Here is an 18,651-nt window from a genome sequence, read left to right on the forward strand (position 1 = left end):
GGCATTCTTATCTGTGATCTGTTGGCATCTTTTAGTTCTTTCATGGGACATGAACATAGGAGATGAAATTTCAAGACAGGGTATTTATGGAATGAATTTGGCTTCTTCTGCTTACCTAAATATATGCATTCAAAGCCAAAACCTCCAGTGTGACTCTGATGGGAGGTAGATCTTTTAGGGAGCAATTAGATTTCAATGAAGTCATACAAGTGGGGCCTTAATCCCATAAAATTGGGGTGTTTATAAAAAGAGGAAGAGACACCAGAGATTTTCTCTCTTCGTTTGCACACAGAGAAGTCAGTTGTGTGCAACCCAAGCAGCGAGTGTTGAACAAAACTGCGACTGCTCATACTTTGAAATTGGTCTTCCAGTTCCAGAACTGTGAAAAAATAAATATCTATTGGGTAAGCCCAGCAGTGTGTTTTATTCTGTTGTGACACCCAAGCTGACTAATGCAATAGCAGACTGGAGGCAGGTGAGGAAGTTTCTAGGACAGACAGTTTTCAAAACAAAAAATAATGGGAATAAACAGCAGAGGGTAGAGAATATCAGTAGAAGGTGAATACTGAAAAAAAAATCAAATAAACACATCTTCTGAGATTTTTTTATTTCTTTATTTTTAAGTCATGGGAATAAACTCCTTCATAGAGCTCTTTATAACTCCAAAGAGCTTTAGTTTATTAGAGTACCAAAAGAAATGATTCATATTTGAAAGGCTGGGCTGGCTAGATTCCACATGTGTACGTGCTAGAACAGAATGTGAGCAATATCATTTTAAAAGGTTGTTAAATATTAACTTATCTGGGAAAAAATATTTCTCCTAATTCCCATTCCTCTCTTTCCAATGAATTATCTGAATAAATAAGATGACACTTGAATACAAATATTTCTAAACTATTGATAAGACCATTATTTCTTGATTGTGCAATAAAAAATAAGTAATCAAATGAAGAAGAATGAAATTATAGCATTTGCAAATAAATGAACAGAATTGGAGAATATTATTCTAAGCAAAATAAGCCAATCCCAAAGAACCAAAGGCCAAATATTTTTTTCAGATAAGCGGATCCTAATTCACAATAGGGGTGGAGAGTGGGGAGAATAGAGCTACTTTGAACTAGAGAGAGGAAACTGAAGGGAGAAGAGGTGGCAGGTGGTAGGAATTAATATATAGTAGAATGAACCGGACATTATTACCATTTGTATATATAGGATTACATGACCTGTGTAACTCCACATCATGTACAGCTAGATGAACAAGAAGTTATACTCCATTGATGCATGATGTGTCAAAATGCATTCTACTGTCATGTATAACTAATTAGAACAAATATAAAATATATTTTAAAAAATTTAAAACATTGAAAGGAGATGTGAAGTTCTAATTGTTCTGTATTACATAAAATATAGATAACATTTCTTTTAAAAATAAGTTTTATGTATATATGAGGTTTTGTACACACACAGAGTTCTGTGAATATTTTTTTGTGTGTTTATAAACATCCCTATACATATACATAGATTAGTTCTCATTTCGTACGGTAGTATGGACCATAAAAATAATTACACAAGCTGAAATAATGCAAAGTGATCCTAATAAGTAATGGAAATACAATTAATCTATTACCTTTAAAATTTTTGTTCAAAACTTTAAAAACTATCTTATTGACAGTTTTAAATTTGGAAAATGAAAAAAATGCTATTATTTATTCATTACTTAAAAATGAATAAATTTTCAACTTCAAAAAAGAATTAAACATTTCATTTCTTTCCCCCCAAAATATTAATTAGTTCTGTTACGAATTTGATGTTTGTGCCCTTCCCTCCAACTCATGTTGAAGCCCCAGTCCCTCGTGTGATGGTGTTTGGAAGTGGATCCTTGGGAGGGAATTAGGCTTAGGAGAGTTCATGAGAGTTCATGATAGTGGGTCTCTCAGAATAGAGTTAATGCCTTTTTAGGAAGGGAAAGAGACCAAAGCTTAAGTGCTCTGTCTCTCTTTCTGTCTTCTCCCTTTCTCTCCACCATTTGAATATATAACCAAATGACCATCACCTGAGTTCAGTTATGCTGTCTAGCACCCCGATTTTGAACTTCCGGCCTCCATAACTGTGAGAAATAAATGTCTGTTATTTAAACCACATCTTTGGCATTTTGTTTTAGCATCCCAAGCTGATGCAGGTTGGAACAATATTTGCTGCCTTCCTATCATAAAACTTACAATATGGAGCAAGTGTCTTTTTTATGTCTTGGCTAATTGTCACATTCCTCTGTAAATTCAGATCAGCTACCAATGTTTCATTCCTTGCACTTTGAGTGTTGTGAAGTATCTCCAAGAGTTTCATCAATGGAAGTTTCCTTCAGACTCACTTCCTGCAGGACATCATCTTCTTGTTCACCATGGCCCCTTTCCTCACTCACTTCATTAGCTTTCATATCTCACTGGCTACACTTCAAGTTTTTCAGATAGTGATGATGGTGCAGACATTCCCACGGTTAGCTGTGTCTTCTACAAGTCTATGTTCTATTTCAGTTTCATTTTTAGCTTTATCACTTTTTCCTTTGCCGATGTTCTACCTTTGTTGATCAAATCCTCTTTAAATTATGAACTTTGTAAAATGTCATGTGGATTTCACACTTCTACGAGACAAGGAGTCAACAAAACCACATTCTTGGCTGTGTGTGTGCAAAGAATGATAAGTGTTCAGTGATCAATTTGAATGAAGTCACATGATTGGTCCCTGAACATATTTGCATATATTATTTACCTAGTGATTGGTAGACTGAAGAGTTGGTAGCAGAGTTTTGCCTTATGCAATTAACCATAGATACTATATCATAATTATTATTTGAATCCTATTGTTGGGGAAGTGATATTTTTAAGTTAGACTCTGTTAACTGAAAGCTCTAAAAATCAGAGTTGCTTAAATCAAATGTGCATACACATATACCCACACTCACACACCTAACAGCATATGTATTATCAATATATCGCAGCTTTATATTTTATTTTCCTATTCTTTTGGCCTAGATGTTTCTTCTTCTTCTTTATTTTATTTTTGCATATAAAATTATGTATCTTCCCCTTATTACATATAGGAGAAGACTTAGCGAGTTTATCTCTAATTAAAAGTCTCAGCATGTTCCCTAAAACTCTTAGTTAAATACAGAATAGATAGTTCTCTAGCCAGTCTATCACAAGGGCATTGTGGGGCTCTAGCTGGTGACTGGTGGGGTGGTCATCATTGCTCACATGTAATAAGCTTGCTTTCTGTCATCATTTGTGGATTTCTTATGTTTACCAGAATCCATTAATACTCAAAAAGTTGAGGAACTCAAGTTGGGGACAGCACTTGAACATTTAGCAGCAGTAAAATTTTGTGATAAATTTGACATAAAAATATTCCTGTTGTCCTCTACCTGTTTCTCCATCCACCCTGTGTAATAAGACCATAGTTCCTCCCTCAGTCCTTGAATCTTAGCCTTGGGACTTGCCTTGGTCAACTGATGAGGTGGCCAAGGGGTGGTGTGCCAGGACCTTGTACCTTTCTGCTCTCTCACTCTGCCCAGAAGCTGAGCTAATCTGATGAGATTTTAGGGATTACATAAAGAAGAACTCAATTGTTCCTGGCAAAGCTATCCCAGACCAATAGACAGCCAAGTGAACACTACATATGTGACAGAGTCCAGTCAAGATCAGCACAGCCACCAACCCAACTGTGGATGCCTGAATGAGCTCAGCTCACACACACAAAATGGGTTGGCTGAAGCATATCATGTGAAGAATCTTAAGTGCTTATTATATATAGCATTTTAGGGCTTTAAAATGCAGCAATCATTGAAAAATACAATGTTGTTTATGGAGCCAGTGATTCTTTTTTTTAAATCTTAGCCATTGCTGTAATCTATAAAAATGTCCTTTGCTCAGCCCCAGAGTAAAGATCAGATTAACTCCTAGACCACTCTCTCACTTTAACTTTAAATAAACCTTTTAGAGCTCCATCATTGTAACTTCTGAACCATACAATTAAGAAGGGCGGGGTCATGCCTATCTTTCCAATTACTGGAGTCAGCACATTACAAATTATCTGGTATACAGAATCACTCGATAATTATGCTAAATGAACGAAAACTAAAAGTTCTTATGGATAAGGAGCAATGCCTCTAAGGAAACCTGATTGATACTGAAAGTGTCTCACTATTTTGGAAAGTTCTCCTTTTTAATAAAAAGGACCTGAACAGACACTTTTCAGAAGAGGATATACAATCCATCAACATATATACGAAGAAATGCTCACCATCTCTGGCAATCAGAGAAATGCAAATTAAAACTACTCTAAGATACCATCTCACTTCAGTCAGAATGGCAGCCATGATGAAGAAAAACAACAAAAAGTGCTGGCGAGGATGTGGGGGGAAAGGTACACTCATACACTGCTGGTGGGACTGCAAATTGGTGCAGCCAATTTGGAAAGCAGTATGGAGATTCCTTGGAAAGCAGGGAATGTAACCACCATTTGACCCAGCTATTCCTCTTCTCAGACTATACCCAAAGGACCTAAAAACAGCATACTACAGGGACACAGCCACATCAATGTTTATAGCAGCACAATTCACAATAGCTAGACTGTGGAGCCAACCTAGATGCCCTTCAGTGAATGAATGGATTAAAAAAAGTGGCATATATACACAATGGAATATTACTCAGTATTAAAAAATAATAAGATCATGGCATTTGCAAGGAAATGGATGGCATTGGAGCAGATTATGCTGAGTGAAGTTACCCAATCTCCAAAAAACAAATGCCGAATGTCTTCTCTGATATGAGGGGAGGGGTGACTCAAAATGGGGTAGAGAGGAAGAGCATGGGAAGAAGATTACCTCTAGATAGGGAAGAGAGGTGGGAGGGAAAAGGAGGGAGAAGGGAAATTGCATGAATGGTGGAAGGAGACCCTCATTGTTATACAAAATACATGTATGAAAAAAAAAGAATAGCATTACCTTAGATTAAGAAAAGAGAAGTGATGGGAGGGGAGGGGAGGAAATGGGGGGATAGGAAGGATAGTAGAATAAAACACACATTATTATTACTGTGTGTATATATGTGACTGCATGACCAATATTATTCTGCAACCTGTACACTCAGAAAAATGAGAAATTATATCCCTTCTGATTCAAATGTATGATATGTCAAGGTCATTATACTGTCATTTGTAACTAATTAAAACAAATTAAAAAAGAATTCAATTAAAATGCTTTTTATTTTTCCTCTTGAGGAGAAAAATAACTCCTCCTTTTCTACAAGTTATGATGTTTCAGTAAAAAAAAAGGAAAACAGAAATACATTTATAAATGCAATAATATGAAGGAATGGCATCTGGCAGCATCATTCTTTTCTTAAGAATGACATCTTTAGAATGATGTCATGAACTTGGGAGTTTTCATTGAATGCTAGGTGTGATTATATGTCCAGTCATCTATATTTTCTTGTTTGTAGCTCTTTATGACCGAGGGAACAGATTTGAAAGATGGCAATCTGAGCTTAGAATTTAGACCCTATAATGCATTCTGGACTCACAAGAATTGGGATTGGAGGAGCAGACATGTTTTACATAAATGCAGCTATGTCCCTACTGGACTAAGAACTGCCTAGAATCTTAATTGAAAGGGGCAGAAGGGAATAATCTGAATATCTTATTTTTCTTCTTCAAAAAGATTCACTCACTTGTAATCTGTAACTGATATTTTCAAAGAATTTTAATTCATAAGATATCAGAAAGGTAATTCCAAGCAAATTGTAAGGTCAATTTTTACAAGGTATAAATAGAACCATTTGGTATAAGTCCAGAGCAACTTTCTAGAACATAAAATCAAATTTTAATAAATGGTGCCCTATAGGCAGGTGGAGATATTTTATATTCTTTCTTTAGTGCTTTGCTATGCATAGGAGGATGATTATAGAGTGGATTATATGCCTGCCTAGTGACTCAGAGTTTCCTGGGGTTGGTGGTTTGTAAATGAGGAATTGGTAAGATGCCACGATGGCCCTAGGGATCAGAGGGCCATTTATTGCCCAAAGAACTGATTTAACCTGACCCTTTGTGAGCCATTTCCCATTTCTGCCCAGTTAATCTGAGGAGTCTGACTTCCATGCACATTAGCCAGCATTCTTCCGTCCTCCACCCCCAGTGAGGACCAACACACAAGGAAAAAAACTCATTTTCAAATTCAATTTTTAAAATTTTATTTGAAAAATACAATACACAGCAGAGAATTATTTTCTCCCCTACTGCTCTTTTCACAAAAGAAACTATATGGTAAATGTAACTGAGATATTTGGCTAGGATAGATCCTGAGAAAAGAGAGGCCCAGCTAGAAGTGGAATAGACAAAGTCTGTCAAAGAAGGTTCACCTCTCTTTTAACATAAAAGAGCCTTTTAAGTTATCTTAGGAATCAGATAAAACATGTGCAGAATTTCTGCCATGCAAACAGAGACTACTGAAATTTTCAGGTTGACCAATTTATACTGACCTGGGCCCCAAGTGAGTAGAATAAAAAGGAAATGTCTTTATCTGAAAGATATGTGTTTATCTGCTTTTGCTAGACTATGTATGTACATATTTACACATTAATACTTTCGTAAAGGTATTTTTCATTATTCTAAATAATAGCATCAGGTTAAGGTCTCTTTTCTGGCCTTTGCCCTATTTGCATGTACCTTTTTTGTTCTTTTTTTTTGGATCATTCATCACACAATCATGGGCCTATGATGTATAAATATTAGAAATGACCTTACTCTGATTCTGGGTTATATCTGAGTTTTGAGAATTTATAACTCCTGCATTCAGACAGGTTTAGCAAGGTGCAAATATACAATACTGACATACTCATATAGCCAAGGCTTCCACCAGAAAAACATGCCTGCTTGGATCCTTGGGAAACTAATGAGGAACCAAAGGAAATAACCAAACTCTGGAGGCCTTGCTGGTAACCCTGCTTCTAAAAAATTAGGACCATCCCCCTTACTGTCATTCCCAGTAAGTAAATCCCACTGCTGCCATTGCCTAAGTCTTTGAAGACAGTCAGGCATTTAAAGTTTGCTCTAAATTTCCAACAGAAATGAATCACTACAGAGATCTAAACTGGTAAAAAATAGAGATTTTTCTTTATTTGGCCCTAATAGAAGGGTTTTAACTCCTACAACGTTGGAAATGGGCAAGTGACATCCATTTGGGGAACAATGAACAAGTATTTGATTATCCTTATTTGCAGATTTCTGTCAAATTATGGAGTCAATTAAAACTCACTTTCTTTCAAGATTTGCTTCAGCCAATTCAACACCTGCTAAAGGGAGCCAAAGTAACTCAGGTTAGTTTTAAAGATTGTGAAGTCGCTGCCAAGAAGCACCTCTTCCTTAGATTATAGTGATGTTCACCCTGAATTCCACATGCTCGGTGTCAAAGATGTCCTGCAGACCCCGGGGGCCTATGGGAGAGGGCGCAGGAGACACATTTGATTCAAGCTTCACATTCAAGGAAAATCTGATATTTGTTTTAAAATAGGCTACTGTAGAGTTGTTTTTGAAAAGTGTTCATTCTTAAAAAAGTAAACATTTAAAATACGGCAGAGCTTTTGTGACCCTCTTTTGGCATATCTGTATTTTTAAAACAGAGGTTGTTGCAAAGAACTCTACTGACCTCTGAATGGATTCAGCATTCAAAATGGCATGGCCATGGTGGCATATTTGAAAGAAATATAAATCTGGGGTCCAAAGATCTGAATTGAAGTTTTAACTCTGCCTCTTTCTAGTTGCCTGGGATTGGACATGTTGTTTACCCTGTCTTGGCTTTATTTTTCTCATCTATAAAACAAAGCCATACTTTTAACATGTACATGGAGATATTATGAAATTGGATGAGACAATTACTGTTAATGTATTTTTGCATTTTAAAGCACTACACAAATGCAAATTAAAATACGTTAATCATATTTCTAGAATTTATATCATTAAAATTGTGTGTCAGTATGTGGTTCTTTCCTATTTAAATTATGTGGAATCTTGGCCAGTAAAAAGTAATATAAGGAGGGAGCTTATAATCACTTGAGGACATTGTTACCAATGGAAAACTATTCAGTAAGAAGTTATCAGTGCTGGATTTACTCATGTATTGTATCCTAATTGCTACCTGCCATCAAAAACTATTAGTCAACAATTAAACCACAGCTGTCAGGAGAAAACGTCCAAATAAATAATTTTTAATTATGATACATTACTTATTACAGTAAAAATTGGCATTTTCCCCTTCAAAAGCAGAAGCACCAGTCTTAGAATGTATGCATGAATGGTATTTTAAGTGAAATATAGTATAATATAATGTGCAAACATTATTTTAGTATAAGACATACTTTCTAAAAGTAATTTCACACACTGAATTCTGTTAGAATGGAAAGAATGTCATGCTGAATAATAAAATAAAACCCCCATGACTTTCAAAGTCCACTTCAAATTAAATATGGTATACTGCTGAAGAGATATATAAAAAATTAAAAAGCTTAACTAGCCAAAAATCAAATTAAATATGGTATACTGCTGAATAGGTATATGAAAATTAAAAAGCTTAACAAGCTCAAAATAGAGGGTTTTCTTATACAAATATGACTCATGTAGAAGTTTCTTTTTCACATAGTTGCAGAGATTCTTTGAGAAACTAAAGTGAATATTTTATTTAAGAATTAATTTTTCATCTGATCATTTCATTTTTATTGAGCACCTAATCTGTGCTGCTAGGCTTTGTTGCAGATGTTGGAGATACAGAAAAGAAAGACACAGTCCTGCCCTCGAGGAGCTCACAGTCTAGTGGGGGAAACAGATAGGTTGACATTGATTTTAAAATTATAAAAATTATTAGACAACTTTATAAACTTCTATTGTAATCAAACAAACTTTGGGTGTTACGAATGGATGGTAAAAAGGGATGATGTCCAATGCAGGGAAAAACCATCTGCTTCAATATCATGTGACTTCCGCGAAGGCGGTGATGTGGTTCTGCAAAAAGAAGCAATTACAAAGTCAGTCTTGGGAAAACTGGTTCTGTAAAATATTTAGAGCTTTTACTAATCATCATTAGCCTAATACAAAACTTCAGCCCGAGGATGTTTAGCTTGCCAAAACGTACAGTGTTATTCAACTAAAATCTGTGTATTATTACGTAATTTAGCTGCTAATTATATATTTTATTCAATATTCTTAATTAACTGAATAAATTAAAATGTTATACCTGCTTTATTCAAAATTAACACCGAAATTTGGAGAGATAAAAATGGCAATGCCAGACATGTTAATATTCTGTTCAGTGTTAATGGAATTTTAATGCTGCCTGTTGGAGTTTCAGATTAATTGCTCCCTGTGAGACAGATGGCGTAGAATGAGGTGGTGAAATGCTCAGACTGAAGTGGCATTTGTTAGTTGACAAAAATCTACTTAAATATCTTATTTTTGATGCTTGAATTTAGATTCCAGACTGTAATATCTGTTTTTTACTTCATCCATAAAATTCTTGATAGAACTTGTGTTTTTTTTTTAAAGCAACAAATTATATATGGAGAAAACCTGAGGAATGACTAATATTTAAGTAGCATCAGGCATGCAATAGGCCAGGTCATGGCTGCTGGAATATTGCAGTGAAAATTACATAATTAATCATGCCACATTTGGGATTATGTTAAGATCTAACACGAATGACAACTTTTACAGAAAACAGCAACATGACAAAAGGGCTCCACCATCACATTACCCATTTGGAATGCTTTTAATAGTAGTTGTCACATTGGCTCTTTATAATACAATGGTATCATAAACAGAATTTCATATAATGAATGCATGCCATGAAATGTCTTCAGCATAAATTTAGTTCATTTCCAGTTAAAGTGTTTTAACCAGTTAAAACATACTTAAAATGTATGTGAGGATGAAAATGTATTTTCATTGAATTTAGGCATATTAAACAGCAAGAATGTGACTGACTATAATTTAAGGCATTGTTTTCTAGACTTGACCCATTTAATGCTAGAGAAAAACAATATTAGCAGAAGTCAGAAGTAAGCAGAGCACGCTGGCTGCTTCATGGAGTCCTGATAACATTTTAGAAATTTTAATTTTCCATTTAGATAATGCATGATAAAAAGGTTGGGAAATTCAGGAATTTATTGCCATGTTTTCCTTCCAAAAGTGCAGGCATGACATTGGGACGAGAAACAGTTTTCAGAGTTATATAATCCACTCTGATTGAATAAAAACCATAAGGAATTGTGGAAAGAATACATCTTCGCTTTATTTCCAGTGTCCCTGTGGGAACTTGAAATCAGTGAACTGAGAAAATACGATGTGATATAGAGTGTTTCAGTACAAAACTGACATTAGTGTTACACCTCTGGACAGGACCTAGAATTAAATAATTGCTAGAAAGTTAAGATAAAAATTGAAGATTAATCAATCAGTGGCAAATGATGGGTAGGGAAGGAGTAAAGAAGAGACACGAAGAGAGAGGAAAAGACATAAAAATGAACAGAAAATAGTGTTCTGAGTCCACTGGTATAGGCTCTTAGTGTTCCAGCTGTTGACCCAGATAAAGAGGGGACCACAGGCTCATTAAAATTGCTGAAGATAATTCTAAGTGAAGGTGACAACCAACACTCTAGTGGGTAGAATTAGATGTCTGGTGTTCTTAATAAGGCACAGAAATCACTAGAAACAAGCTATGGATGAGCAATGCAAAGCTTGACAGAAGCAGAGAAAAGACAAGTTCACAAGTGTCAGCTGGAGAGAGTACTTGAAGGGTGTGGTCACTGTAGGGGGCCACATAAATGTAGGTCATCATTTAACCTGGATGTGATGAAAGGTAAAAGGGGGCTGAACATAATCAGTAAGAGCAGACCTAAATTGGGACCATCTCAAAAAAAGTAATGTAAAATCACAATATGCTATGATTTGAATGTGTCACCCAAAAAAATAGGAGTTGGAGATTTATCCTCAATACAACAGCACTGGGAAGTGGAGCCTAATGAGGTAATTAGGTCACAAGGGTGAGGCCTTCATGCATGGATTAAGGCGATTATTGTGGCAGTGAGCTGGTTATAAAAGGGCGAGTTCAGATCCCTTCTCTCTTCCTTCTCTTTCTCTTTGCTTCCGACATAGGAGGATGCCACTTGAAGGCACTTTCCAGATGCTGGCCTCTTGATCCTGGATTTCCCAGCTTCCAGGACTGTAAGCCAACAGATTTTTGTTTATTATAAACTAACTGGTCTTTAGAATTCTTGTATAGATGCCTTAGTAATGAGGTATTGAACAGACAACTCTAAGTGTGCTATTGAGATCCAGAAAATGCTGGGATTCAAGGTTGTGATTTAAAATCACATGCTTCAGTGGCTATTCCAAACCAAGGAATATTACCCTTTCCTCCATGCCAAGTCATTATCAATTTAAACTACAAGGGTAACAGTTTATTTCCAGACTAACTACATTTTTAGATCCCAGGGTTCTGGGGGAAACTCTTTTGCTTTCCTCTTAATTAACACTCTTTCCATTTCATATCACATATAAGTTTTAACATCTGAGATGATTTTCCTATTTGACAGGAATTAGAAGGATCCCACTTGGGGCTCATCATTTAAGTTGGCTGTGGTTAGCAGAGAGCTAAACATATGAAAATAAAACATTGGAGTGTGCATAGGGAAGAAAGGGAAATTTAATATGATCTCAGTACATAAAAAAAATTGCACAGAGAGGACAGGGGTCTCTTTATCAACTTCATTGTTTAAGAGCAAATGAATCTATACTCTAAAATGAAGGAGATGGATTATCTTCTTGTTTATTGCAGGCTTTTAAAATAAGATTATTTTTCTTCTACAACAAGGGTGATTTCCCCTGTAGGAATCTAGAGAAGGGACCAGATTATTATATAACAAGAAAATTATGTTACCATCTTTATGTTACCATCTGAGATTTTATATTACACAATATTTATCAATAAGGTATGTAAATACACACTTTGAAATATACAGATGTAATAATTCACGTGAAAGAAATTATGATATTGCTCACTTCCCCACTGATGTTTTTCTCAGTAATACAAAAAAAAAAACAACAACTGCATTTACTATTTCCATATCATGTATCTTAATGAGCATTGGGCTCAGTATGAAGCAAGCCAGATGACAACGAATTTTTCCTTTTGTGTAAATTGTTTTTTTGTTGTTACCAGGATTGAACCCAGGGGCACTTAACCACTGAGCCACATCCCAAACCCTTTTAATATTTTATTTAGAGACAGGGTCTCACGAATCTGCCCTTGAACTCAGGATCCTCCTGCTTCAGCCTCCAATGCTGCTGGGATTAGAGGTGTGTGCCACTGTACCCAGGTAAATTTGTGTGAAATCTTAATTATGCAATACTGAATCTTATTTCTGAAAGACAGTACAAACAAGCAATAGGCAAACCAAAATCTCATGCATAGAATTAAGTGGTCATATAATTTATCAGCACAATTTCTGGTGCTGTTCACAATTACACATGCCAGAGGCTTAAAGTGAAGATGATAGAACTGCAACCCAAGTAGGTAAAGTTTGGAATATCATACATGAACTATCCAATAGAAAGTGTTCACTCAGATCAACAGAAAGCATGGAGCAAAATACTGAGTCCAGTCCTTGAGTGCAGGGGTCCCATGGAAAAGCAGGTACTTCATTTCTAAGACATCTTTTGGATTCATAAATTTGGAAAATTCTAAAACCTATAGCATGTCCATTTTTAATGCTCTAAATTCTACATGAAAATCTATTTACTATTTATTTTTCCCCTCCCCATTTACAGAAATTATGCTCTGCAATGAATTTAAAATGCTATTTAAACCAGACTATCATTTATTTATGGCATAAACAATTGGTGATGACTTGCCACCTGAGATTTGCCACTCACCACTTCCTTTTAAAAAAAATAAGGGAAATGAGGGGAGAAAAAATAAAAACATTACTCTAGAAAAGTATGCCGAATTAAAGCTATATGAAAACAAAATGTGAAAAGCCATTATTAAGGGACTATTTAGTTAAGGAATTTTAAATTCTCATTAATAAGTGAAAAATGAAAATATTTGAAAAATTAACAGTAATTACAAGCAATCTATAGTGCCTAGGTCTCTTTTGGTTGTTATGAAATTCTGCACAGAAGGACACATTTTTCCGTATTTGCTTTTGCTTTGCAACCCAACTCCAATTCCAGTGCGCTCTAGCGCACATACGTTTATTGCCTTAAGTGAAGGTGTTCACAGTGGCTTACTCCTATTATCCAGCTGAACAGCCTGGCCAGACAGTCTTTAAAGGACCTTTCCTGTGAACTTTCTTCTTGGCCATTCTCAGAAGGTTGGATTTCAGACACCTACAAAATGTGTTTTACATATTATTTAAATATTTACTTCTTTATGTAGGAAAAGCACCAGTTTTTTTTTAAAGAGAGAGTGAGAGAGGAGAGAGAGAGAGAGAGAGAATTTTTAATATTTATTTTTTAGTTCTCGGCGGACACAACATCTTTGTTGATATGTGGTGCTGAGGATCGAACCCGGGCCGCACGCATGCCAGGTGAGCGCGCTACCGCTTGAGCCACATCCCCAGCCAAAAGCACCAGTTTAAGTTCTAGGTTGCTAACGCTGCTAGATCAAAAGCTGAGATTAAATATTTTTCCAGTTCCTTCTTTGAAAATGCTTCATTACAAAAAGATTGGACTTTGTGTTTCAGTAAGAGATTGTCATCAATCAGGTTAGGTTTTTAACCTGAACATAAAATAGGATCCATGCATATAATGCCTTTAATTCAATGATCTGTAACTTTGACCCTGTTGGTTGGGGAGATGTGTCATTGAGCATTTTGCAGTCAGGTAGTTTGAATGTCCAGTGTTTGGATGTGGCCTCCAACACTGGGAAGTTTTCACAAATAATTTAACCTGAAGAACCAGCTTTCTCCTATGTAAAATAACAGATAATCCTATTTGAATGGACTTTATCCTACTTGTATAAATAATATTTTAGTCATATTAATCCTTATCCCTACTCAAATATATCCATCATTCATTTAAATTTATAAAAATCATAGAAACAAGCTAAAAAATAGTAAAAAGAATAAGAAGGATGGGAAATAAGAGGAGGGACTAAGAGAGGAAGAAAAAGAAAAAAAATGAAAGAAATCAAGAATTTTTAAAAAATGGCTAGAATTTTAGAAATAAAATCACCATTTGTTCATTTGATCTTATAATCTATAACTCTACAAGTCTACATTTCTAATATCTAAGCAAAATTTTTTTTTTAATTTTTTTTTATTGGTTGTTCACAACATTACAAAGCTCTTGACATATCATATTTCATACATTAGATTGAAGTGGGTTATGAACTCCCAATTTTACCCCAAATGCAGATTGCAGAATCACGTCGGTTCTAAGCAAAATTTAAAAGTCAAATGTTTCTCACAAGACTTGGTGCAAACTTAATGAGTAGCAAAAACGTAACTGATACAAAGCAATTTGTGCTATTTTGCTGTATAAATTACCATCTTTGATTACAAAGTGATCCTCTAAACCCTGTTTCTGTAACAGAATCCACAAATATTTGAAATATAAAATATTTTGCATCCTGAAAAACTCCTGAGGATTTAGGATAAGGAATCACTGTCCTATGATGAAACCAGTCAATGATTCTGGTGTTATACTGATGTAGCCCGCATTTTATCAGGAAAGATAGATGGCTAACATAATCCCAAGTATTGTTGCTCTTTATTTTGCTATTTGCTTCCTTACTTTATTCATTGTATGGGTGAAGAGAGAACACAAAAAGCACTTTTACCACATAGAGTGAATACAGTACATAGTACTCTACAACCTGACTTTGTTAGGTTAAATTTTCCTCCTGGTATGGTACACTGTGAAATTGGTGAGAGTATTTCAGTAAACAGAAATAAAGACAGGTCTATGTAAGAGAAATTATTTGTGAAATTCAGACTTAAAGCTGTGAAATTAGTTGTAGAATTCATGTTATGTAATTTATTTTCATTTTAAGGATTTGGGGTATGAAAACAAGCACAAAAACTAAAATGTGACAGAACAAGAGTTTCCTTGGAAAAGAAAAGTCTTGGGGACCATTTCTCTCCATACAGTGGTTCAATTTCAGTGCAGGATTTTGTATTAGTTTGGAGTTTTATTTCCATTCAGGAATTTCCTTTTGTACTCTTGAGAGAAGAGGGGCTAAAAGCTATTTTCTGAGAGAATCGTTTCTCCCCAAAGAAGGAAGAACTCTCTAGGCGGCTTTCTCTGATAAGCTAATTAAGCCAAAGGCAAGCCTAGTTTTTACTGGAGCATTAGCTACAGATCTTATAAAGTATTTTCAAGCCCTGAGATGCCAAAGAAGCAAACAGCTTTCCACACCAAATCTTTAGGGACACTGGTTCTCATCCATGGTTTCATGTTAGGAGCTTTAAGAAAATACTGATGCAACTCCTGAGACCTGGATTTAATTGGTCTGAGGCATGGCATGATAGCTGGAAATTTTAAAGGCTCTCTGGATGATTGGAATGTGCAGCCAGCATTTAACCACTACATTAGAGGCTCTGCTGGCCCAGCTAGATCCAGGCCATGTCTTGCCCCACATCCAACTCACCTGAGTTGCCTGATACATTTCAGATCCCCAGACCCAAATAAGGGCACACTGGATCAGATTCTTTGGGCTTGCATCCTCAAAGTTTGCCATATTTTCTTATAAGAGCTTATAAGCAATGTAATCCCCTTCTTTTACATGAGTCTGAGTACCACTGCCTGAAGGTGTAGTACAGTGACTGGTTAGTGAAGTAGGCATTGCCAGGCATATACACTTAGTTCTTTTTAAAAATGTAACCACTGTAAAAGAGTACTGCCTTTTTTTTAAAAAAAAGCAGCAATAGTGAATGATTATAAAAAGAAGTCCCTCATGTTCAAAATATTGCAGATCAGCTGCACATCAGATGCCTAGCCCAGAGCCTCACAACACCTCTAGGTTGTGAAGGGCTGCTTTATTTCAACTCCACGTTTTCCAAATGCACTGACAAGACATTTCATAGAAGTCCATTAATACTCATGTGTTTATGGTACCTGATGGATGTGGGAATCCATGTACTCTGCATTCTGAATTTCTTATCTAAGTATCTTAGGTCCCATGGCCCCTTTTTATCCAATAGTCCTAGCTATATTCTCAATAATTAAGCATGTTAGGAGTAAAATATTCCAGTTTATCTCCTGTCTGGTCTGCCTCACACTAGGAAGTTTCCTGAGCCATGTGGGTACTTCCTGACTGCTAATTTATCCATCTGCCTCAGTCTCTCTTGCTCCCATGAATTCCATTTCTTTCTCATTTATTCTGGACCCTCTGCTTGATCATCTGAAAACTCATCCATATCCTGCCAAACACAACCTTTGCATGAGTTGGTTTGTCTATCTGGAACATTCTTCTTTCCCCTCCTCTTTTGCATAATGATCCTTGAGGTCTTCCTTTAGTTAATGTTGCAAGCATTCTAAATTTAGTTAAGTCCCCTGTAGTAACTTCTTTAGCATATCCATCATCACAGTCTTCTGTATGTGCCTACAAAATGGTCTTTCTCCCTTCTACACTGTAAGCTGATGGGTTCTGGAAAATATATCTCAGTGCTTCTTATTTGATGTTTGTTTCATTAATTACAAAACTGACTACATACAAAAGTTTGCTGTACGTAACAACTGATGATAAGGTAATTCATTCATAAATAGCCCACAGGCCTTCTTTTACACTAGTATTTTAAATAACTGGATTCTTATTTATTTTATTTCATTTTGACTTTTGGAGATAGTTTAGATTTGTTAAATAAGCAGGCCAATGTTATATGACAGAGAAGAATTAGAGAAGTGGCTAATGGACAAACTGCATAATGAATTCTTGCATGATCAGGACCTGATTAAAATTCCTCATTTAAAAGTTTGCCTATTTTCATGAAGAAACACCAGTTGTAAAAAATTAGACAAGCCAAATCAAGATACATTTCAGAACCATTCCAAACCACAAGGGCTCTGAACTAAGACAATCTATAAAATCTTTTTTAAAGGTAAATATATATTTATCATACAAACCATATAATCTACCAGTGCCATATACCATCTATTCTTAGGTATATATATCCAAAAGAAAAAAAATACAGATTCATACAAAAACCTGTACATGTGTGCTTATCAGCATTCTTCATTATTGCCCCAAATGTCCTTCAATTGGTTAATGGGTAAACCAGCTGTGGTACCTTCACACGACAGAATCCTATTCAACAATAGGAAGGAAGGTGGGGGAGGCCTGTTGATGCATGCAGGACAAGTCAGACTCAAAAGGCCATATGCTGTATCAGTCCATGTATATGACAACCTGGGACAGGCAAAGCTGTAAGAACTGAAAATAGATCCCAGGTTGCCAGGGAGTGGAGGTTGAAGGAGGTGGCTGGTGGCAAAAGGGGAAGAAACATTTTGGGGTGACAGAAATGTTCTATAACTTGGTAATGGTGATGATGACATGATGGTATGTGTCTATCAGAACTCACTGAGTGTACAGTTTTAAAAGGAAACTTAGGGCATAAATTGTGCTTCAATGTGCCCGAACTTTAAAACATTAGGATGGCCAGTCATAAACTAAGCGTAAAGGCCCAGTAGTGTCCATAATTTAGTGTGTCAATTGTTGAATTGTTGTTTCAACACCAGATTGTTCAAAAAATTGTAAAATAAATTTATTGGAAAATATTCAAACAACATTGATCAAAATGAGATACCTCACTTATTTTTGATCTCTAACACAGGTGAAGATTATGAACAATAGTCTCAACATTGTTGGAGAGGACATTTGCATTCAAGTCTGAATAGTATTCATTCTCTTCCTTTTAGAATTTCCTCTTATAAATTTATCTTAAGTTATTAATTGATTTACAAATACAAATGTATTAGGGCTGTTTACCTTAGTATTTGTATATGATTGTGGAAAACTGGAAGTCGAAGCAATCTCTTATGTCTATTAAAAGTAATGGTTATATAATTTGATATGGTTTATAATCTTTTTCAACATATTATTGTGTGGCATAGTGATTATGAGTTTGGTATCCAAAATGACAAAGATGCAACATATTTCCATGAAATGAAAAAATACAGATTTGTATTCTTGATTTAAAACACAGGCCAGGCCAGCTGTGTGACCTAGGGCATGTTACTTACCCCTTTTTAGTCACTTTCTTTGTAATGTGGAAGAAAGAAGCACTCATATGATATCTATAAAAACTCAAAATATTTTATGTGTGAGGTTCACTGTAATTTGAGACTCAACATTAAGCTCTAATTGAAGATTAGCTTTTACTGTTATGCTTGATATCCAATTATTGTATTTACTGATCTACACTATGGTGTATTTTTAAGTGAGTAAAAGCAGACTATGAAAGGAATCATACACTGAATCGCTGGTTGTGCACAACCTCCTCCGTTCTTGAAAGCTACATTAAGGAAATGTTTCCAGTAATTACCCTGGTGAGATACAGGTACTTCCCGTTAATTTTTTGTTTTGTTTATTGAATTTTATATCTTATTTTT

General features: G+C 35.5%; 1 protein-coding gene across 4 annotated transcripts in view; it reads right to left on the minus strand.

Moving 5' to 3' along the window:
• Positions 1-6,225: 6,225 nt before the first annotated feature.
• Positions 6,226-18,651, minus strand: part of Plppr5 (phospholipid phosphatase related 5) — a 110,145-nt gene continuing 97,719 nt past the window's right edge. For 2 of the 4 annotated variants that reach the window (XR_005735322.2, XM_005327690.4), the window contains one exon: positions 6,226-9,045. Coding sequence is in view for 3 of the 4 variants with exons in the window: in XM_005327690.4 (XP_005327747.1) it covers positions 9,013-9,045 (33 nt within the window). In the remaining variant the exon portion in view is untranslated. Of the gene's footprint in view, positions 9,046-12,851; positions 13,429-18,651 lie in introns of those variants that run through there. The other 2 variants (XM_078026804.1, XM_040289027.2) reach the window with 2 other exon arrangements.

This window comes from Ictidomys tridecemlineatus, chromosome 11 (assembly GCF_052094955.1).
Source record: "Ictidomys tridecemlineatus isolate mIctTri1 chromosome 11, mIctTri1.hap1, whole genome shotgun sequence".
Classification (NCBI taxonomy): domain Eukaryota; kingdom Metazoa; phylum Chordata; class Mammalia; order Rodentia; family Sciuridae; genus Ictidomys; species Ictidomys tridecemlineatus.